The sequence below is a fragment of the Salmo salar genome, chromosome ssa16, assembly GCF_905237065.1.
Source record: "Salmo salar chromosome ssa16, Ssal_v3.1, whole genome shotgun sequence".
NCBI lineage: Eukaryota > Metazoa > Chordata > Actinopteri > Salmoniformes > Salmonidae > Salmo > Salmo salar.
The window spans coordinates 44,548,635-44,572,880 of record NC_059457.1 but is presented as its reverse complement, the minus strand read 5'-3'; the positions used below and the strand labels follow the sequence as shown (position 1 = coordinate 44,572,880).

Sequence of the window (24,246 nt, the reverse complement as noted above, 5' to 3'; positions counted from 1 at the left end):
TCTTCAAAGCAATCACATGACAATGGTGACTGACCACAGTGACCAGCGCTGATGTTCGGTCTTTTGCCAGGGACAAACAGTGCATTTTTTATTTTCATGAATCAATAACTTCACAGCAGGGCCATAATCTGATGAGAGAAATAAGACTAAGTCAGAGTGGAGACAGACACCAACGCTTGTCTATGGACCCAATGCATAACATAGCCCCAATGACTAACCACGCTGTCGTAGCAGAAGACCATTATTAAGCTGAACGATATCAATAACCTTTATAAACATTCCGTATGTGGAAATCTCTCTGAAACATGCAATAATGTTGGATTAGTTTCAGGTTTTATATTAAGGCACATTACTGGCTCATTATTACTGCCAAGTTACTGATAGCACACAATGTGGTTGAAATAATAAAGGCCAACTAGGTTTAAAGTTTGTGTGAGTATGTCTATGCAAGTTGTGTGTTTGTTGTATTAGGGAATAGAAGGGGTAATGTGGGCTTGGGGGGCAGGCATGGTGGGCAGAGGAACAGTCAGCAGTTGGTTGGTGACGATTCCAATGGCGAGGATGAGCAGCATGATGACCACAGCCAAGCCACGCCGAAGAACCAGATGCCTGACAGACAGAACCACACCCACCGGACTCAGCTCATTGGTCCAAAGGGTCTGGTTCGAGCCTATGAGGAGACAGAGGGGAATGGAAAGATTGGGTTAGAAGACAAGGAAATGCAGCTTCATTGTTTCTTTAATGGCTGGTGTACATGGTTGACTTTGCACAAGTTAGTGTTCCTGTAATTACCCTGAGTCTTTTCCAGACAGGGAGCATTCTCCTTAAGGCTCTGCACTCCTGCCCTCACCAGTGCCTGACAATTTTTTTTAAATAAAAGTATCTTTAGTATGCGTCACTGACAAACAATCCACATGTATTATCGTCAGAAGTAGAACATTGGTTCAGTAAAGATGGTAAAACAATTTCAAAACAGGATGAAAAGAACAAAGGTTAGAAGAGGGTCTGCTTACTTCGTAGGTGGTTTGTTTCCAGTTGAGTTTACACATGTAGACAATAAGGAAAACAGAGTGCAGAATGCTACATAGGAAGAACCCGATCCTAAATCCTGAGAGAAATGGGCAATATGACCATGTGAGAAAAGGTTACACTGTACATCACAATGATGGGTTATTGCAGTCTCCAAATGTCTAATGCCTTACCTAATATGCACATTTTGAAGGGAAACATGAGAGACACTGCAATGGGCAGGCCTATAATGTAGTAACCAACCAGGTAGGACACAGCACCAACCATCTGTTTTCCTGCTCCCCTTACAACGCCGCCCATCAACACCTGTAGAAACACCCTGAAGGCTTTACTTCGCTTCCCAAGGAGGAAAAATGCCCTGTTATATGTGCATACACAGGTAACTGCCAAAATAATGGAAACATTGGGCCACCACGAGCTGCCAAAAGAGCTTCAAAGCGCCTTAGCATAGATTCTACAAGGGTCTGGAACTCCATTGGAGGGATAGGACGCCATTATTCCAAGAGAAATTCCATCATTTGAACTTTTGTTGATGGTGGTGTAAAACGCTGTCACAGGCATCGCTCCAGAATCTTCCATAAGTGTTCAATTGGGTTGAGATCTGGTGACAGACGGCCATGGCATATGGTTTAGATCATTTTCATGCTCATCAAACCATTCAGTGATCACTTGTGCCCTGTGGATGGGGGGGGGAAATTTTGTCCACTCCCATCAGGATAGAAATTATTCACCATAGGTTGAAGGTAATCACTCAAAATGGCTGTGTAATTATTGGCGTTCACCTTGAGGGGTTGAGTGGACCTACTCAAGGGTTTCCTTTATTTTGGCAATTACCTTTAGATTTGTCTAACCATAAAAAAAAAATAGGGGCGTTGTGGGATAACGCAGGACCAGAGATGAAGGGGTTTAAAAGTTCAATGATCATGTGCACAAAATGATGAGTCATCTTAAATCACTGAGGTTATTAGACCAAAGTTATTTTCGGGGCTGTAGTTGATTGCATCAATATACTGTACACCTCAGCCTATCCACCACGACATGCAACAGGAGGTGGTCATTGTGGACTTACATCCTAATTGGAGTAACGATTCAGTCACCAACCAAGCAAGTCAATGAGTGTCAAGATGTACAATTGGCTTTTAGCTGAAGCAGCACTGCCCTCACCGCTATGGCATCGAATACATGGTGGAAGGCATACAACAGTAAAAGCGGAGCTGCCTTTTTAATAACATCCCTGAGAGAGAGAGAGAGAGAGAGAGAGGGAGGGTTAGTGAAGAACAATACCCAGATCCCATTATACACATTTATCAATACACAGTAACATAGCCACAGCTGAAGACCTTGCAGGACTACATCATCTGTCATTGGCCCAGCGGCAGCCCACAGCTCTACTCACTGGTCCTGGGTGAAGATGTATCCTAGCACGTCTTTAGTCAACCCAAGAATAATGGCAATGACAAGGGAAACTGTGACTGGGACAGAGCACAAGTAGCAAACAGGCTCATTTAGAATTATTAATTTATTTTTTTATGGCTAGGATGTTTAGTTGAACTTTTACACCAGCTGGTTAGAATATAGCATCAAGCCCGAGACAAACACCAAATCTGACAAACTGCCTAACGATTGCGATTCAGCTGACAATGAAGTTACAACAAGAGGGTGTCCGAGTTAAAAGAAGTTACTAAATCAGGCAAAAGATTATCAAACTATCCTTTTTTCCTTTTTACTGAAAATGTGTGAGGTGGCTAATTTCCGTTATCGTTAGTTAGTAGAAGTTAGTGTGTAGCCAGGGAGCAGGGGTGGGCTCTTACTTGCACAGATGAAGGAGACCTTGCCAGACAGCTTGGCCTGCTCTGTGTTCCCAGCACCCAGAGCATTCCCCATCCTCACATTGGCAGCTACAGCAAACCCTAGAGGAAACTTGTGTGAGAAAGAGATTTTTTTAAATGATTTAATTCATGCAACTCTCATCCAGTTGTAAATGCAAAAAAGTTGAGGCATGATAGCCAGAAAGTGGAAATAAATGAGGCCTTTTTTCTACTTCCCCAGTCAGATTAAAATCGTGGATAGCATTTGTATGTCTCTGCGTGTAATTTGAAAGAAGTTGCCAACTAGAGCTAGCGCTATGACTGGAAATCTATGGGTATCTGCTAGCATATACACAGACTTCCATGTATTTGCGCTAACGCTAGCTAGCGTTGGCTCGCAAAACTACCTCGAACTCATATCATACTGGACACAGAGATATAAAAATGGTATCCACTAGTTCATCCGACTCTGGCGAGGAGATAAAGGGCATCATTGCCAAAATCCCGAAGTATCCGTTTATAAAAAGGTGCAGTCCGAGATCTTAAGCACTTACAAATTCGTAACATATCATACGAATTGATTTGCAGGACATAACATATCATACGAAATGGATGACGTAGATAGAACACCATTTTTCAGGGACCCGTTTTGGTTAATGAGCACTACTTTCAAAACTACCGGCTGAAATTACGGAGCATCCCTTTAAGTTTACCATAAATGTGATGCTGGACACCTGGTAGAGGGCTGACATAGCTCCCAGCTCAGCTTCACCGATAAGACCTGGAGAAATCTGAATGTGAGGAATTGTCAACTTAACTAGTATATTTTCAATATGCTAAAAGTTGAGAAAGTGAAACAGGAAAACGCTCACAGAAAACTTAAATGCATTTGAAGCACTAATATACTTTACCAGTTTATGCCAACAAGAGTTGACACCACTTATCTTTAAATAAACAGTAATCTTAAAAAGTAACAGTCCAGTGTTTCCAGACTTATATGAAACATGATCAATAATTACAATGTGCGTGAAATAAAATAAAATTTGGAAAGAAAACTAAGTATGGTGTGGGCGTATACCAATCAATCGAAATATTAATACGAGTAGACCCTGATTTCCTAGCTCATTCTCCTCAGGTGTATGACATTCTAGGTTTCAAAAAGGCTTGCTATTTCCTCAATCTGTTTGAGACAAGTTTTTTAAGTGTTCTCTCTTCAATTCATGCTTTGTCCACAAATACGATTATAGGACAAGTCAACAACATTATTTGGGTTAACAGAAAATGAACTTAAGTGTGATTCACTGGACAGTTAATTTAATACTTTCTGAACATAACTAAATGTCGCTGTGACTGGTTCTGTGAAAATTCCTGTTTGTTTCTCTCCTTCCCTTTTAGGTAAATACACACACAGTTCCCTTCGGAAAGTATTCAGACCCCTTGACGTTTTCCACATTTTGTACCTTACAGGCTTATTCTAAAATTGATTAAATAAAACTATTTCCTCAGCAATCTACACACAATACCCAATTATGACAAGGTGAAAACAAGTTTAGAAAATTTTGCAAATGTATTAAAAATAAAACAAATACCTTATTTACATAAGTATTCAGACCCTTTGCTACGAGACTCAAAATTTAGCTCCTATTTCCATTGATCATCCTTGAGATGTTTTTACAACTTGGTTGGAGTCCTGTGGTAAATTCAATTGATTGGACAGGATTTGGAAAGGCACACACACCTGTCTATATCAGGTCCCACAGTTAACAGTGCATGTCAGAGCAAAAACCAAGCCATAAGGTTTAAGGAATTGTCCGTAGAACTCCCAGACAGGATTGTGTCGAGGCAAAGATCTTGGGAAGGGTACAAAAAAAAAAACATTCTGCAGCATTGAAGGTCCCCAGGAACACAGTGGCCTCCATCATTCTTCAATGGAAGAAGTTTGGAACCACCAAGACTCTTCCTAGAGCTGGCTGCCCAGCCAAACTGAGCAATCAGGGGAGAAGGGCCTTGGTCAGGCAGGTGACCAAGAACCCGATGGCAATCTGACAGAGCGCCAGAGTTCCTCTGTGGACATGGGTGATTCTTCCAGAAGGACAACCATCTCTGCAGCCCTCCACCAATTAGGCCTTTATGGCAGAGTGGCCAGTTGGAAGCCCCTCAGTAAGAGACATGACAGCCCGCTATGAGTTTGCCAAAAGGCACCTAAGGGACTCTGACCATGAGAAACAAAATGAGGAAAAAGTCAAGTGGTCTGAATACTTTCCAAACGTACTGTGTGTGTGTGTGGCATGCATACACACACCAAAGTTTTAGAAAACCTATTCATTCAAGGGTTTTTTCCTTTATTTTTTACATTGTAGAATAATAGTGAAGACCTCAAAACAATGAAATTACACATATGGAATAATGTAGTATGACAAAAAAAATACAAAATAAAAGAGAGAAAAAAAAGAAGTGTTAAATAAATCAAAATATATTTTATATTTGAGATTCTTCAAATAGCCACCCTTTCCATTGACAGCTTTGCACACTCTTGGCATTCTCTCAACCAGCTTCACCTAGAATGCTTTTCCAACTGTCTTGAAGAAGTTCCTACATATGCTGAGCACTCGTTGGCTGCTTTTCCTTCACTCTGTGGTCAGACTCATCCCAAACCATCTCAATTGGGTTGAGGTCAGGGGATTGTGGAGGCCAGGTCATCTGATGCAGCACTCCATCACTCTTCTTCTTGGTAAAATAGCCCTTACACAGCCTGGAAGTGTGTTGGGTCATTGTCCTGCTGAAAATCAAATGATAGTCCCACTATGCGCAAACCAGATGGGATGGCGTATCGCTGCAGAATGCTGTGGTAGCCATGCTGGTTAAGTGTGCCTTAATCTAAATACAATCACAGACAGTGTCACCAGCAAAGCACCCACACACCATAACACCTCCATGCTTTACGGTGGGAAATACACATGCAGAGATCATCCGTTCACCCACACCGCGTCTCACAACGACAGTGACTGGAACCAAAAATCTCCAATTTGGACTCCAGACCAAAGGACAAATTTCCACCGGAATGATGTCCATTGCTCTCTTCTTATTAGTGTGCTTTAATAATGGTTTCTTTGCAGCAATTCAACCATGAAGGCCTGATTCACACAGTTGATGTTGAGATGTGTCTGTTACTTTAACTGTGAAGCATTTATTTAAGCTGCAATTTCTGAGGCTGGTAACTCTATGAACTTATCCTTTGCAGCAGAGGTAACTCTGGGTCTTCCTTTCCTGTGGCGGCCCTCATGAGAGCCAGTTTCATCATAGCGCTTGATGGTTTTTGCAAATGCACTTGAAGAAACTTTCAACGTTCGAAATGTTCTGTATCGACCGACCTTCACGTCTTAAAGTAATGGACTGTTGTTTCTCTTTGCATATTTGTGCTGTTCTTGCCATAATATGTACTTGGTATTTTACCAAATAGGGCTATCTTCTATATACCAACCCTACCTTGTCACAACACAACTGATTGGCTCAAATGCATTAAGGAAAGAAATTCCACAAATTAACTTTTAACAAGGCACACCTGTTAATTGAAATTCATTCCAGGGGACCACCTCATGAAGCTGGTTGAGATAATGCCAAGAGTGTACAAAGCCATCATCAAGGCAAAGAGTGGCTACTTTGAAGAACCTCGAATATAATTTATTTGTTTAACACTTTTTTGGTTACTACATGATTCCATGTTTTATTTCATAGTTGATGTCTTCACTACTATTCTACAATGTAGAAAATAGTACAAAAAAAAACAACCTGGAAAGAATAGGTGTGCTGTGTGTGTGTATACATATATTTTTTTAACAAAACATGGTCGTTCTGAAGGTAGATGCCCTAATGTCACCCCTGACCTGCCATGAATACTCCAATCTCATAGGTCCACCACTCCAGACACATCATGAGCATGCTGGGAACAGCCAGGTAGAGGAAAGGCCCCCACTCCTGCAGGCAGTCACGTGACCAGCCTGGGGGTCAAAAGGACAGGGCACGGTGACATTTAGTTGACAGCAGGGTAAACAAACACTGGTTTATACGTTACGATTTGGACTGCCTGCCATTAGATGGACACATCCATATTAAAATATCAGTCACTGTCAATGAAGTATCGTAATTGTACACATGGTTTGGGGGGTGTTAAACAACTACTTTAATCATGAAAATTCCAAGTGACCAAGAGAAAATACATTTTAATCATCTCTATTCACAAGTACACTTATATCACTGGCTTCAGCAATGTCTGACTACAGTTGGTTGGTGGACTTTCCCCATCTATATGACATGATCTAAAACTAACCACATCAATATCAACCTTGTCCCCTGGCTATTGTGCAAAGCAATATAATGACTTTCATCACATCAATACAAACTGAATTCAGAGGTCAGGGACTCACCGTCCCAGGTGGCTTTGTGCAGCCCTCTCCATATGATGTACACATAGATGACTATAGCCAAGGTGTACTGGGAGATGGTGTTAGCAGCTGCAGAGCCCCTGTGATGGAGAGGATGAAAGTTATGAGGGGTGACCGCCATCTCATGTTTTTTTGATATGGCTGTATGACAACGTTTGTTTTTATAAATGTAACTCACGCCACGCCCAAGTTGAGTTGATAGAGGAAGGTGTAGTTGGTGATCGCATTTAGAAGGTTCCCCACCACTCCAGTTATCACCTGGGGCCATATGATACCCTGTCGGAAAAATACAGTCTCAACGTCAGGACAACATTGTTCTTACAATGTCACAGTGGGCGTTGGAACAGAGGGGTATTCTACAAAGCATAATCAATCAGTTATCCAGCTAACTTTTTATAAAACAGTTCATTTTCTGGATCATTAAGAAAGCCAAACAGATACTTGGTTTTGGTTGTTGAGTAAGTAGGCACGTTTCCATTGACCCAGGTTTATTGGACAAAAGAAATGTCGTAACAAAAAAAATCTTTGCGACATGTGTAATGGAAACGGCAGATATAGAATAAACTTTATTTTTTGCAACAAATGATGGAAACAGTGTTATTCGAATAAATGATGATTGCTGAATAGTTTTGAAGGAATGCGGGAGAACATGATGTTACCACGTTTAATTCTAAATGCCTACCGCTTGCTAAATACATTTTTTTCCCCCAATAAAGACTGTCCTGACTTTCAAGAATGCCTGAATTGCTTTGCTGGCAACTTTCACCACACAATTATTTCAGATCTACGGGAATTTCACCATGGCACAGACTGTGGCGATACGTCGGCACATAAGAATATGGCATATTTTTGTCAATTATTGCATTCTATCCATGCTGGCTTTCGCAGGTTAGCTGAGACATGAAACAGATAGGTTGGAACGCATACAGGCTGTAGCCAATTTATTAATGCGCAATTTGCCCAAAAGGATAATGGAAACACTAACTACATTTATTTTTTTAATCGACAATGTTGGTTTTTTTGAAAAAATGTTTTGTGTGTGACATCATTACGTCCAGCTGTTTTTAAATCAACACAAGATAGTTCAAAACAAACAAACAAATGTTCTATGCGAACTTTCTAAATGTCGGCACTGGACAAGTTAATGTTAACAGATATAGAGACCATGCCCATTTCAAGCGTATCTCACTAAAAACAAAAAAGTGATTTCAGAATATTCAGGCAAGTTAACTGGCTAACTCCTTAACAAATGGATCACTAGTCACTTTAAACAATGCCACCCTAAATAATGTTTACATATCTTACATTACTCATATCACATGTATTTTATACCATTTACTGCACCTTCCTATGCCGCTCGGCCATCGCTCATCCATATATTTATGTACATATTCTCATTCACCCCTTTAGATGTGTGTATTAGGTAGTTGTTGGGAATTGTTATTCGCTACACTCACATTAACATCTGCTAACCATGTGTATGGTGTGTGTTGTGTTATTGACTGTACGCTTGTTTATTCCGTGTGTAACTCTGTTGTTGTTTCTGTCGCTTTGCTTTATCTTGGCCAGGTCGCAGCTGTAAATGAGAACTTGTTCTCAACTAGCTTACCTGGTTAAATAAAGGTGAAATAAAAATAAATGTGACCAATCAAATTTGATTTGGTTCTGCTTTGTAGTATACCCCTCAGATCTCATAAGGTCGGAGGGTGGGGCAGACGGTGTCCCCTTTTAATTTCCCCCTCAAAAGGATGTAAAATAACCATAACGTTTAAAATAGACTGCATGTAATCCAAAACAAGTATGGAATACTTCCGCTCGTGAGTGCATCAAGTACAACGCATTTTGGTGCCATTTATTTTAACTTAATATAAAATCGCTGTCAATTATTGTGAGTAATACACACAAGCATATATACTAGACATATGAGGATGGAATGGGAAAACGGTGGCCTAACCACGCCCACTGATTGGTCTTTTGGGTCCCAGTCGCAACCACAATGACAAACAAGTTCCATTGAAACGCATACAGCACCTGGTTTTGAAGGTATCTTCCTTGCAGCTGATACATGAAGCATGCCTGTGGAGACACTGCAGCCATGAGATGCAGATCTTAAATCAGTAGGATGAGCCAACACTTTGCAGAATTCTGTAAGAACTACGGGCTTGGTTAACTCACTGGCAGAGCAGGCATGAAGATCCTCACATAGAGTTGAGTAAGCCTGAGGGACACACACACACACACACACACACAAAATAAATACCAACTAATGAACATGCAGGAGCAAACAGTCCTCTCAGTGTTTCCCCTATATTCATTTAGCAGCGGTGGGCCACTGCTGCTAAATTGTTGTCGCCACTCCAAAAAATATTAACTGAAAATAATATATACACATGAATAGAATGTTCGGGATGGCAAAACATGTTCAGTGTAAACTTAAACCAGATAAAGTACTGTATGTACAAAACATAAATGGCACTACATACAGTATTTACAGTTGAAGTCGGAAGTTTACATACACTTAGGTTGGAGTCATAAAAACTTGTTTTTCAACCACACCACAAATTTCTTGTCAACAAACTATAGTTTTGGCAAGTGGGTTAGGACATTACTTTGTGCATGACACAAGTACATTTTTCCAACAATTGTTTACAGACAGATTATTTCACTGTATCACAATTCCAGTGGGCCAGAAGTTTACATACACTAAGTTGACTGTGCCTTTAAACAGCTTGGAAAAGTCCAGAAAATGTTATGGCTTTAGAAGCTTCTGATTGACTCATGATGTCAAATGGCCTATTGGATGTATTTCAAGGCCTACCTTCAGTGCCTCTCTGCTTGATATCATGGGAAAATCAAAAGAAATCAGCCAAGACCTCAGAAAACATATTGTAGACCTCCACAAGTCTGGTTCATCCTTGGGAGCAACTTCCAAACACCTGAAGGTACCACGTTCATCTGTACAAACAATAGTACGCAAGTATAAACACCATGGGACCACGCAGCCGTCATACCGCTCAGGAAGGAGACGCGTTCTGTCTCCTAGAGATGAACGTACTGTGGTGCGAAAAGTGCAAATCAATCCCAGAACAACAGCAAAGGACCTTGTGAAGATGCTGGAGGAAACAGGTACGAAAGCATCTATAGCCACAGTAAAACGAGTCCTATATCGACATAACCTGAAAGGCTGCTCAGCAAGGAAGAATCCACTGCTCCAAAACCACCATAAAAAAAGGCCAGACTACGGTTTGCAACTGCACATGGGGACAAAGACTGTACTTTTTGGAGAAATGTCCACTGGTCTGATGAAACAGAAATAGAACTGTTTGGCCATAGTTATGTTTGGAGGTAAAGGAACATTTTGTGGGTAGAACTGAAAAAGTGTGTGCGAGCAGGAAGGCCTACAAACCTGACTCAGTTACACCAGCTCTGTCAGGAGGAATGGGCCAAAATTCACCCAACTTACAGTGGGAAGCTTGTGGAAAGCTACCAGAAACATTTGACCCGAGTTAAACAATTTAAAGGCAATGCTACCAAATACTAATTGAGTGTATGTAAACTTCTGACCCACTGGGAATGTGATGAAAGAAATAAAAGCTGAAATAAATCATTCTCTCTACTATTATTCTGACATTTCACATTCTTAAAATAAAGTGGTGAGCCTAACTGACCTAAGACAGGGAATTTTTACTAGGATTAAATGTTAGGAATTGTGAAAAACTGAGTTTAAATGTATTTGGCTAAGGTGTATGTAAACTTCCAACTTCAACTGTGTAAGATCATATCTGACAAATAACAACCAAAATGAAAACTAGACAGAATCAAAAAAATGGCATGGGACCCCCACTGATTTTGTAATAACATTATAGTCACTCAGCATAAAAATATGGCATAAGCCATGGCAAAATGTGTAGAATTGTAAGAAATTAGCTTTAAAACTGAAATTCTTTCTCTCAGCCCCTTGACAAAATGTGTAGGGTTGCAGGAAATCAGCTAAATATTGGCCGTGTGAGAGGATCAAAATGACAGCAGGTCGACTTCCGACTGACTGATCTACAAAATCACCTTGCATCCTAAATAACGACTCATTATTTGTAGTTCAGTCAGTCACAACTCACCTATGATACATTGCTGTTAAAATCCTCTCAAACACAGTCTTTGTCTCTGCAGCCACTATATTAAACATGGAGAAAAGCTCGCCAAGGAACTTGACAGTAAACTAGTAAATGCAATTAAATAAGCCAAAAGTTCTTTATCTTGAGTGTTATGCAGTTTGTGAGCTCTCAAAACAAACTTTCCACTTGGAGAATGGTGTGAATGTATATTATATACATTGAGCGTCTTTTGCGAATTGAACTAAATACATTGGTAACCTTTTGGGGTTTTGGGGGGGGGGGGTGTCCCTTGACTTCAATGAATACACGCCAATACACGCCTGCTCGGGCATTATCAATTCAATGTCAGTCAACGTCAGAATGAAAACCTCACGATAGGGCAGGCTCCTGTAGGAACAGTAGGAAAGAGTTCATCCAGCACGGTGTCCTCACCAGGGCCCAACTAGTAAACTTGACCCGCCCTTATAAATCAAGTTACAGGTGGAGGCGTATCACGTTATTAACTTACCCTATCACAAAGATGAGGAGCGTCCCCCCTCCCCCTTTTTATGGAAACCCAAAGGAGTCATACCTAACTGTGCTGACACAGCATATCTTATGCTTCACGGAGACACCATCAACATACAGCTGGCTGGTTATATCCTGCACCGGCAGGATAGAACAGCGGCGTCTGGTAAGACAAGGGGCGGCGGACTATGTATTTTTGTAAATAACAGCTGATGAACGATATCTAAGGAAGTATCGAGCTATTGCTCGCCTGAGGTAGTGTATCTCATGATAAGCTGTAGACCACACTATCTAGTGTTCATCTGTATTTTTCGTAGCTGTCTACATACCACCACAGTCAGAGGCTGGCACCAAGACAGCATTGAATGAGCTGTATTCCGCCATAAGCAAACAAGAAAACACTCACCTAGAGGCGGCACTCCTAGTAGCCGGGGACTTTAATGCAGGGAAACTTAAATCTGTTTTGCCAAATTTCTATCAGCATGTCAAATGTGCAACCAGAGGGAAAACTCTGGACCACCTTTACTCCACACAGAGCACATAAAGCTCTCCCTTGCCCTCCATTTGGCAAATCTGACCATAATTCTATCCACCTGATTCCTGCTTACAAACAAAAATTAAAGCAGGAAGCACCAGTGACTAGATCAATAAAGACATGGTCAGATGAAGCAGATGCTAAGCTACAGGACTGTTTTGCTAGCACAGACTGGAATATGTTCTGGGACCACATCAGTCATTGGCTTCATCAATAACGTTGTCCCACAGTGACCGCACGTACATACCCCAACCAGAAGCCATGGATTACAGGCAACATCCGCATTGAGCTTTAGCTCAAGGAGATGATTGGAGATGATTGTGGACTACAGGAAAAGGAGCACCGATCACGTCCCCATTCTCATTGACGGGGCTGCAGTGGAGCAGGTTGCGAGCTTCAAATTCCTTGGTGTCCACATCAACAACAAATTAGAATGGTCCAAACACACCAAGACAGTCGTGAAGAGGGCACGACAAAGCCTATTCCCCCTCAGGAAACTAAAACAATTTGGCATGGGTCCTCAGATCCTCAAAAGGTTCTACAGCTGCACCATCGAGAGCATCCTGACTGGTTGCGTCACTGCCTGGTATGGCAACTGCTCGGCCGCCGACAACAACGCACTACAGAAGGTAGTGCATACGGCCCAGTACATCACTGGGGCCAAGCTTCCTGCCATCCAGGACCTATATACCAGGCGGTGTCAGAGGAAGGCCCTAAAAATTGTCCAAGACTCCAGCCACCCTAGTCAGACTTCTCTCTGCTACCGCACGACAACCGGTAGTGGAGCACCAAGTCTAGGTCCAAGAGGCTTCTAAAAAGCTTCTACCCCCAAGCTATAAGACTCCTGAACACCTAATCAAAATGGCTACCCAGACTATTTGCATGCCCCCCCCCCCCTTTTCTACAGTGCTGCTACTCTGTTGTCATCTATGCATAGTCACTTTAATACCGCTACCTAAATATTACCTCAACTAGCCGGTACCACCGCACATTGACTCTGTACCGGCACCCCCCTGTATATAGTCTCGCTATTGTTATTTTACTGCTGCCCTTTTAATTACTTGTTACTTTTATCACTTATCCGTATTTTTTAAAATTGCATTGATGGTTAGGGGCTCGTGAGTAAGCATTTCACTAGAAGGTTGTATTCGGCACGTGACTAATAAAATTTGATTTGACAGTGCAGATAGAATATTTTTTGTGCCAACCAGTCACTCAATCATTTGCTTCTTTTTGGCTACCTTTATATAGGGAGATGCAACTAAAACTGAGGGGGCTCAAGTTTGAGCTTAGGGGACGAAGCCCTCTTGTGGAGTTGGTACGTGTTGTCTAGACCTGTCATCAATCGCTCAATTATAAAGAACAAGGCATTAATGCAGGTCAGGTCTGACTGGGCTTCAGAATGCCCTATATTAAAATGTGATCTCTGGTTCTCCTAATCAAAAAATATATATTTTTAAATGAGCATTCTAAATTCAGCCAGTACCTCGTCCTTATAATAAATGCTTTAATTATAATATCCAGTTTCGTTCCTACTAGGAACTTGACCAAGGTATGGGATGTGACTGTGAGCATGACCTGGAGACCTCTGGGCTCAGCCAGTACCACATTCTTCTAATTAAAACTGTTTCTCCCATTTCGCACCTACTTGGAACATAACCCAGGTATGGGATGTGAAATAGTATGTGAAGGTGGGGCTGACCTGGAGACCTCCGGGCTCTGATGGATGGCCAGTAGGATGGGCTCTGTGTTGATGAGGAGAGCCCAGCAGGGGAAGCAGGACAGGAGCAGGATCAGAATCCCTCTCTGCACTATCACGCCCACATACTTCAGATTGTTGCTTCCGAATATCTACAGTCACACAGCAGAGATGGATTGACGGTGAAGGTGCTGCTGATCTCAACGATCATCCCTAATGATATGTTATCATTTTAGGTACAAAGTTAACATGTTTGGGGTCAATTCCATTTTAATTACAGTCAATTCAAGAAACTCCTTTGAAATTCCAATAGTCTTACTCTCCCCCCCAAATTCAGTCAGTCAGTCGCCTTACCTGAGAAATCACTGTGTCGAAGGCTGATGCCAGCCCGGTGCCGATAGATATGCCTGTAATATTGACCACCTGTTGACATAGGGGCAAGATTCTGTCATGAGTTAAGATTACATGCACACTGGTCAGAAGGCACAGAATTGTTTTATTAATGAGCTCCTAGCTGAGCACCACCACACAAGGGACTTTGGGTGAATGCAGGTAAAGGGTGATGTTTCTTGTGACTTGTATGAATTGCTTTTTCAGGAAGACAGTGATCTCAAAGCAAGCCATGGCTATTGGCTACACACTGTTCAGTTCAAAGTAGTCAAAGGGCTGCTCTTACCGAAGTGGCCAGAGTCACAGCTGCCAGCTCCGTTTTGCCTAAGTGTCCACAGAACACCGTGCTAACAAAACTGATTAGCATGAGCATCAGCATGGAGATGAACTGAGGAAAAAGAGTTGTATCAATTTATTCATACGCTCCCTTGTTTTTAAATCAACAATTCCCCACCACGTTCAACAGCAGATACATAATCCATGCAGTCATTATCAAAAGGAAACGTTGTAAAAGTGCTATGGTACTCAATATCAAATAATACCAATAAAATAAAAAAAAGTAGCCTAGAATAAGTCTACAAAGTGCATTTTAAACGTTTTTTCTAGAAATATCTGGCTTACCATTGGTCCAGCCAGTTTAAGAATTTCAACCATCTCCTCTATTTCGACTGACATCCATCTCCTTGCTCGACTGAAAGATCCGCATTCTGCAGGTAATTTAGATATGATGGAGCCATAAATTGGTGGATTACCTTTCGAGGCAGGGTTCACTGGGATACATGTTGTAACTTCTTCCATTTTACTACCGCACTGACCACAGCCTATGTACTGAAAACGTTTTGATAATTTTGCTGAGTTCAAATCATTGTTGCCGTTGGTACCAACAAAAACGTGGGTGCAATCATTTGTCCAAACATTTGCGTTTTGCAACGAAAACAAGTTTCTATTTAAATGCATCTAGATCCCTCCCATTTTCCTTCCTAGAATTACACCCCTATTTCCCCCCAGTTTCATCTGTTCGCTAATGCGTGTGCGTGACTATTTTACTGGAGCTAAAAACGGTCGGAACATGGTTTGTTCAAAAACAAGACATCATTGTATCTTTGTAGGCCTATGATCAAGGCCATGCTGCCGAAACGCGCCGGAGCTTTGAAATCTTTGTTCCATTGAACATGCCATTAAAATGAAGGCATTTTAATTATATTTAGATTGGCTTGGTCCTGATTGTTTTTTTAATGCTCGAATTCAAAAGAGTAGCAGCTTCGACCAGAAAGGGACATTGGTCTTTTTACACATCCTTAAACCGACCAAACGCGCCAGAATCCTTAGTTGCTGGCTGAAGCTTGATGAGGGGACTCTCAGGAGAGGTCGATCTCTGAGTTCCAATGTCCACATGAACATATTCTACCTGTGGGGCCAAGACTGTCAAGACTGAGTGCGCGAGTTGCTGAGTGTGTGTTATGTCAAGACAATTTGCTACAAAAACACTTGTATGCTAAATGAATGAGGATATACTTATAGCATTATAACTTATGTGTTGAAACTCTTACAATAAAGCCCTACAGGACTCCTGCAAGTCACCGCAATTCCTTCACAATGGCAAACAAATCCTGCAGGAATCCTGTATTACTTTTTGTAAGGGGGTGTTACATTATCTGTTGAATGTTACATTATCACTCAAAGTAAAGATTGAGTGACAGACAGTTCGGGCAACAATGGTTTGCTGTCATGTTCCTCCTCATCAATCTGGTAAGGAGCATTGACCTTGGCCGTCATGAAGCTTTTATCTCTGCTTTGTGTTTTTTATTATTACCTAAATACTTAAAAATTCAGAAAAAGTGACTTTAGCTGATGGCGATTATGTCATAGAACAAAACGTATAAGATCTCCTAAGCCTGTGTTTACCATAGACCTTATTTCCTCCGTTTATCGAAAAACCCTACAAAAACTCCATACATTTTCCCAACGAACCATGGCGGAGTTACTGCCTACAAAAAGACGCCATTACTATTGCTCTCTATTGTGGAGAAGAAACTTGTGGGCGTGGCGGAGCAAGGAGTCTGGGTAGCCAGGCAAGGCAGATACCTTAGTGGATTCAGCTATTTCAGACACCCCCGTTGCTGACAGGTGCATACAATTGAGCACACATCCATGCAATCTCCATAGACAAACATTGGCTGTAGTATGTGGGCACCCCTTCAAAGTAGTGGATTCGGCTATTTCAGCCACAGCCGTTGCTGACAGGTGTATAAAATTGAGCACACTGCCATGCAATCTCCATAGACAAACAGTGGTAGTAGAATGGCATTACAGAAGAGCTCAGTGACTTTCAACGTGGCATCACCATAGGATGCCACCTTTCCGACAAGTCAGTTCGTCAAATTTCTGCCCTGCTAGAGCAGTGCTGTTATTGTGACATGGAAACGTCTAGGAGCAACAATGGCTCAGCTGCGAAGTGGTAGGCCACACAAGCTCACAGAACGGGACTGCCGAGTGCTGAAGCGCGTAGTATGTAAAAATCGTCTGTCCACGGTTACAACACTCACTACCGAGTTCCAAACTGTCTCTGGAAGCAACGTCAGCACAAGAACTGTTCATCAGGAGCTTCATGAAATGGGTTTCCATGGCCGAGCAGCCACAAGCAAGCCTAAGATCGCTGCAATCGGACTCTGAAACAGTGTAAACGCGTTCTCTGTAGTGATGAATCACTCTTCACCATTTGGCAGTCCCGATGGACGAATCTGGGTTTGGGGGATGCCAGGAGAATGCTACCTGCCTGAATGCATAGTGACAGCTATAAAGTTGGGTGGAGGAGGAATAATGGTCTGGGGCTGTTTTTCATGGTTCTGGCTAGGCCCCTTAGTTCCAGAAGGGAAATCTTAATGCTACAGCATACAATGACATTCTAGACGATTCTGTGCTTCCAACTTTGTGGCAACAGTTTGGGGAAGAACCTTTCCTGTTTCAGCATGACAATGCCCGCGTGCACAAAGCGAGGTCCATACAGAAATGTTTTTTTGAGATCAGTGTGGAAGAACTTGACTGGCCTGCACAGAGCCCTGACTTCAACCCCATCGAACACCTTTGGGATGAATTGGAACACTGACTGCGAGCCAGGCCTAATCGGCCAACATCAGTACCTGACTTCACTAATGCTCTTGTGGCTGAATGGAAACAATATTCCGACATCTGGTGGAAAGCCTTCCCAGAAGAGTGGAGGCTGTTATGGCACGAAAGGGGGGGACCAACTCCATATTAATGCCCATGATTTTGGAATGAGGTGTTCGACAAGCAGGTGTCCACATACTTTTGGCCATGTAGTGTTCATGGCTGGTGAAAGACAGCTAAGCCTCATCCGCTGCACCACAGGGACATCTGCTGGACACACAGCTCCTGTACTCCAGTGGAAACATGCACTACTAGGGTAGATATGTCCTTTTGTCAACAATGGAATACTTTTAACATAAAACCACAGGAGGTTGGTGGCACCTTAATTGGGGAGGACAGGCTCTTGGTAATGGCTGGAGCAGAATTAATGAAATGGTATCAAATACATCAAACACATGGTTTCCATGTCTTTTATGCCATTTCATTCACGCCGTTCCAGCCATTATTATGTGCCATCCTCCCCTCAACAACATCCACTGCATAAAACAACCTTCTTTGTTCCATTACATACTGTAGTTTTCACCTATCCCGCCTTCAGAGGAGGGAGACCAGTGTAATGATCTGCATGAGGTATTGGGGTCAGTATTTTTCAGGAAATGGAAACAGGTGAACCTTCAGTACAGTAAAACATATTATACCATTACAAGTCTCAGAGAAAATCTTCCACTGTAATGTTGGTGTAACATCTTTCTTTAATTTACATTTTCTCTCTCAGGCTTTTGAGTTCAGGACGTTATAGCCACCCCTGATGCAGAATGACAGACACCTCTTTCTGTGTTCCAATCCTGATCTTGAGGGAAAAACACCAGACAGTCCTATCCACTGAACTAAACAGCCACCAGACTATGATCAGCTGAAATTAGAAGGTAACAGAAAAGGTTATATGCCTACATGATAGGTACATCTCACAGACAGCATTATGCAACCCTCGGCCTTATTAGACAACTAAACAAGATTTGCAAACTAGCCAAAAGCATGCCATTAACAACAATTGTATCTTCCACACCCACATTTACCCAAAGGTCTAGTTTATTTAAAGACCCTCTTCCGTAATCCTTGTTGTTTGTCCAAGTCTTCATCATGATTTAATCTCTGGCTAACACCGGCGGCACCTGCATGCCGCCCGAGGGCTTCAGTCTCGTGTCTTCCTCATGTCCTAACTAACTAACTGGATTAATTACTGGAACCCACTGGGCACACCACATCATTTAAACGTGGAATTTCGGTAATTTTTGATTGAGATGTTGATCATTGAGATTTCAACCTTTATTCGCCCACTTCAAAAAAACAAGACAGAAGTTTCTCAATGTATTATCACTATGCTTTGAACCATCTGAAAAGCACAACCAAATTCCAATGGAGAAACAATGTCTGCTTGTTGGTATGATTGTCATCTTTGTTGCGCTTTCAACCATTTAAAAGCAAAACAAAGTTCAAATGGGAATACAATGTCAGACATTTGTATTTATACAATAACTTAATGTGTTATCTCTGTGCTTCATCTAATAGCACAACCACATGACCTGGATTGCAGTTGAGATTACATTAAGTGCATGGTGCAAGTGATCAATGCAGTTCGAGATTCTCCACAGATTATTATAACAATTGTGAAGATCTCCACTGACCTGTGACCTTTCATGCCATCTTGAACATGCACACTTTCTATGATTACATAACAAGACAAAAATAGTTACAGTAACTTAAAAATGTGGCCATGGATGTGTTACTCATTTTATAATTACATTTACATTTACATTTTAGTCATTTAGCAGACGCTCTTATCCAGAGCGACTTACAAATTGGTGCATTCACCTATAATATCCAGTGGAACAACCACTTTACAATAGTGCATCTAAATCTTTTAAGGGGGGGGTTAGAAGGATTACTTTATCCTATCCCAGGTATTCCTTGAAGAGGTGGGGTTTCAGGTGTCTCCGGAAGGTGGTGATTGACTCCGCTGTCCTGGCGTCGTGAGGGAGCTTGTTCCACCATTGGGGTGCCAGAGCAGCGAACAGTTTTGACTGGGCTGAGCGGGAACTGTGCTTCCTCAGAGGTAGGGAGGCGAGCAGGCCAGAGGTGGATGAACGGAGTGCCCTTGTTTGGGTGTAGGGCCTGATCAGAGCCTGAAGGTACGGAGGTGCCGTTCCCCTCACAGCTCCGTAGGCAAGCACCATGGTCTTGTAGCGGATGCGAGCTTCGACTGGAAGCCAGTGGAGAGAGCGGAGGAGCGGGGTGACGTGAGAGAACTTGGGAAGGTTGAACACCAGACAGGCTGCGGCGTTCTGGATGAGTTGTAGGGGTTTAATGGCACAGGCAGGGAGCCCAGCCAACAGCGAGTTGCAGTAATCCAGACGGGAGATGACAAGTGCCTGGATTAGGACCTGCGCCGCTTCCTGTGTGAGGCAGGGTCGTACTCTGCGAATGTTGTAGAGCATGAACCTACAGGATCGGGTCACCGCCTTGATGTTGGTGGAGAACGACAGGGTGTTGTCCAGGGTCACGCCAAGGCTCTTAGCACTCTGGGAGGAGGACACAAGGGAGTTGTCAACCGTGATGGCGAGATCATGGAACGGGCAGTCCTTCCCCGGGAGGAAGAGCAGCTCCGTCTTGCCGAGGTTCAGCTTGAGGTGGTGATCCGTCATCCACACTGATATGTCTGCCAGACATGCAGAGATGCGATTCGCCACCTGGTTGTCAGAAGGGGGAAAGGAGAAGATTAATTGTGTGTCATCTGCATAGCAATGATATGAGAGACCATGTGAGGATATGACAGAGCCAAGTGACTTGGTGTATAGCGAGAATAGGAGTGGGCCAAGAACAGAGCCCTGGGGGACACCAGTGGTGAGAGCACGTGGTGCGGAGACAGATTCTCGCCACGCCACCTGGTAGGAGCGACCTGTCAGGTAGGACGCAATCCAAGCGTGCGCGGTGCCGGAGATGCCCAGCTCGGAGAGGGTGGAGAGGAGGATCTGATGGTTCACGGTATCAAAGGCAGCAGATAGGTCTAGAAGGATGAGAGCAGAGGAGAGAGAGTTAGCTTTAGCAGTGCGGAGAGCCTCCGTGACACAGAGAAGAGCAGTCTCAGTTGAATGCCCAGTCTTGAAACCTGACTGATTAGGATCAAGAAGGTCATTCTGAGAGAGATAGCAAGAGAGCTGGCCAAGCACGGCGCGTTCAAGAGTTTTGGAGAGAAAGGAAAGAAGGGATACTGGCCTGTAGTTGTTGACATCGGAGGGATCGAGTGTAGGTTTTTTTCAGAAGGGGTGCAACTCTCGCTCTCTTGAAGACGGAAGGGACGTAGCCAGCGGTCAAGGATGCGTTGATGAGCGAGGTGAGGTAGGGGAGAAGGTCTCCGGAAATGGTCTGGAGAAGAGAGGAGGGGATAGGGTCAAGTGGGCAGGTTGTTGGGCGGCCGGCCGTCACAAGACGCGAGAGTTCATCTGGAGAGAGAGGGGAGAAAGAGGTCAAAGCACAGGGTAGGGCAGTGTGAGCAGGACCAGCAGTGTCGTTTGACTTAGCAACGAGGATCGGATGTCGTCAACCTTCTTTTCAAAATGGTTGACGAAGTCATCCGCAGAGAGGGAGGAGGGGGGGAGGGGGAGGAGGATTCAGGAGGGAGGAGAAGGTAGCAAAGAGCTTCCTAGGGTTAGAGGCAGATGCTTGGAGTTTAGAGTGGTAGAAAGTGGCTTTAGCAGCAGAGACAGAAGAGGAAAATGTAGAGAGGAGGGAGTGAAAGGATGCCAGGTCCGCAGGGGAGGCGAGTTTTCCTCCATTTCCGCTCGGCTGCCCGGAGCCCTGTTCTGTGAGCTCGCAGTGAGTCGTCGAGCCACGGAGCAGGAGGGGAGGACCGAGCCGGCCTGGAGGATAGGGGACAGAGGAAATCAAAGGATGCAGAAAGGGAGGAGAGGAAGGTTGAGGAGGCAGAATCAGGAGATAGGTTGGAGAAGGTTTGAGCAGAGGGAAGAGATGATAGGATGGAAGAGGAGAGAGTAGCGGGAGAGAGAGAGCGAAGGTTGGGACGGCGCAATACCATCCGAGTAGGGGGAGAGTGAGAAGTGTTGGATGAGAGCGAGAGGGAAAAGGATACAAGGTAGTGGTCGGAGACTTGGAGGGGAGTTGCAATGAGATTAGTGGAAGAACAGCATCTAGTAAAGATGAGGTCAAGCGTATTGCCTGCCTTGTGAGTAGGGGGGGAAGGTGAGAGGGTGAGGTCGAAAGAGGAGAGGAGTGGAAAGAAGGAGGCAGAGAGGAATGAGTCGAAGGTAGACGTGGGGAGGTTAAAGTCACCCAGAACTGTGAGAGGTGAGCCATCCTCAGGAAAGGAACTTATCAAGGCGTCAAGCTCATTGATGAACTCTCCAAGGGAACCTGGAGGGCGATAAATGATAAGGATGTTAAGCTTGAAAGGGCTAATAAATGCTGTTACAGTAGTTTGTAAGATAGCCTTAACTTTAGACTAATTACTGTATTACAAAAGTAATATTGAATTGTTTGGTTGACAAAGCAACCAAATATCAAAATTTTAAAGAGATGTATCTAATGCTTGGATAGTTTCATCTGAGACACTTGCTTAATCCTATTCTTTAACTTTTATTTTTGGTTTAGTTGGAGACGTGAATCCAACATATAATTTGTTAACTTGTCGACAAGTAAATAGGCTATTTACTGTATTGCAGAAGTGATATTGAATTGGGTTTCGTTGTCAACAGAACCAAATAGCAACATTCGAAGGAGATGTATTTTTTGTGCCAATGACTTCGTCTGGCATTAATTCCAGTTTGTCATGAAAAATTTATATATTGGATTCAGGTCTCCATCTCAACCTAAAATAAAAGTTAAAGAATTGGACTAAATCAGTTAGTGGCACAGATGGAACTATCCAAGCAGAAGATACATTTCCTTAAAATGTTGATATTTAGTTGCGTTGACAACCAAACACAATTCAATATCCAGTTTGTCTACAAATTAATAATTGATATGTTCGATTCACGTCTCCATCTCAACCAAAAATCTATGTTAAAGAATAGGACTAAATCAAATAAAAAAATGTATGCACTTTAAATAAAGATTGTTTTGATTTAGACCTATTCTTTAACTTAGATTTTCGGTTGAGATGGAGACGTGAATCCAACATATTAATTATTAACTTGAAGATTACATTTGATGTCAACCAAATCTTTAAACCCTAGGTCTATATGTATTGTCGATTTTTAGTTGAACCCCTGTTTGAATTGAAACAACAGCTGTTGATGACTTCACAAAAGCTATATAGGCCTGACAAAAATATAAATGCAACATGCAACAATTTCTAAGATTTTACTGAGTTACAGTTCATGTAAGGAAATCAGTCAATTGAAATAAATTCATTAGGCCCTAATCTATGGATTTCACATGACAGTGAATACAGATATGCACCTGTAGGTCTCAGACACCTTTAAAAGGTAGGGGCGTGGATCAGAAAACCAGTCAATATCTGGTGTGATCACCATTCCCCTCATGCAGTGCGACACATGTCCTTCGAGTAGAGTTGATCAGGTTGTTAATTGTCGCCTGTGGAATGTTGTCCCACTCCTCTTCAATGGCTGTGCAAAGTTTCTGGATATTGGCAGGAACTGGAATATGCTGTCTTACATGTTGATCCAGAGCATCCCAATCATGCTTAAATGGGTGACATGTCTGATGAGTACGCAGGCAATGTAAGAACTGGGACATTTTCAGCTTCCAGGAATTGTGTACAGATCCTTACAACATGGGTCCAGGCATTATCATGCTGAAACATGAGGTGATGGCTGCAGATGAATGGCACAACAATGCGCCTCAGGATCTCGTCACGGTATCTCTGTGCATTCAAATTGCCATCGATAAAACTGTACAATATTTGTTTTGAAAAAGACATAACTAAGTCCATGAATATTGTATTGAATGTGCATTTCACACATAAGACCTGGATACACCAGTCCAGGGCAGGAGCAATGTAGTGCCAGAAGTGAGATAGAGGAAAGGCAAAACAATTAATTAAAATACATTTTCAAGGGGCTAAACACACGGATATAATGTAGTTTTAATATACATTCAGAAATGAAAATATTTGATTTTGAGAAATCCAAACAAGTCTTTTGAGGCTGTAGTATTATTTAATTTTTTTAACTAGGCAAGTCAGTTAAGAACAAATTCTTATTTTCAATGACAGCCTAAGAACAGTGGGTTAACTAACCTTGTTCAGGGGCAGAACAATAGATTTTTAGCTTGTCAGCTCAGGGACTCGATCTTGCAACCTTTCTGTTATTAGTCCAACACTCTAACCTCTAGGCTACCTGCTGCCCCACAGCATGAGGTTGTAGTTGTGTTTGTTGTCCATAGCTTATGCCTGCCCATACCATAACCCCACCGCCACCATGGGGCACTCTGTTCACAGCATTGACATCAGCAAACTGCTCGCCCACATGGCGCCATACATGCTGTCTGCCATCTGCCTGGTCCAATTGAAACCGGGACTCATCCATAAAGAGCACACTTCTCCAGCGTGCCAGTGGCCATCGAAGGTGAGCATTTGCCC

At 42.8% G+C, this 24,246-nt stretch overlaps 1 protein-coding gene across 4 annotated transcripts; it reads right to left on the bottom strand.

Moving 5' to 3' along the window:
• Positions 1-26: 26 nt before the first annotated feature.
• Positions 27-15,779, bottom strand: LOC106573936 (multidrug and toxin extrusion protein 1). Of its 4 annotated transcripts, none has more exons than XM_014149402.2 (17): positions 15,144-15,756; positions 14,809-14,910; positions 14,487-14,555; positions 14,136-14,284; positions 9,455-9,497; positions 9,311-9,355; positions 7,458-7,555; positions 7,262-7,359; positions 6,722-6,835; positions 3,551-3,618; positions 2,841-2,949; positions 2,426-2,501; positions 2,194-2,263; positions 1,203-1,335; positions 1,014-1,108; positions 793-856; positions 27-670 (listed from the first exon to the last, which is right to left on the bottom strand). In XM_014149402.2, exons 1-17 carry the CDS (start codon positions 15,477-15,479, stop codon positions 468-470), a joined length of 1,872 nt encoding a protein of 623 aa, XP_014004877.1. In that variant the 5' UTR covers positions 15,480-15,756; the 3' UTR covers positions 27-467. The 4 variants fall into 4 exon arrangements, 3 of the variants coding, with proteins under 3 accessions (XP_014004877.1, XP_014004880.1, XP_045553264.1); XM_014149405.2 differs by having other exon boundaries at positions 15,275-15,756; XR_006759765.1 differs by lacking the exons at positions 27-670; positions 793-856; positions 1,014-1,108 and having other exon boundaries at positions 1,210-1,335; positions 2,099-2,263; positions 15,144-15,779.
• Positions 15,780-24,246: the final 8,467 nt, after the last annotated feature.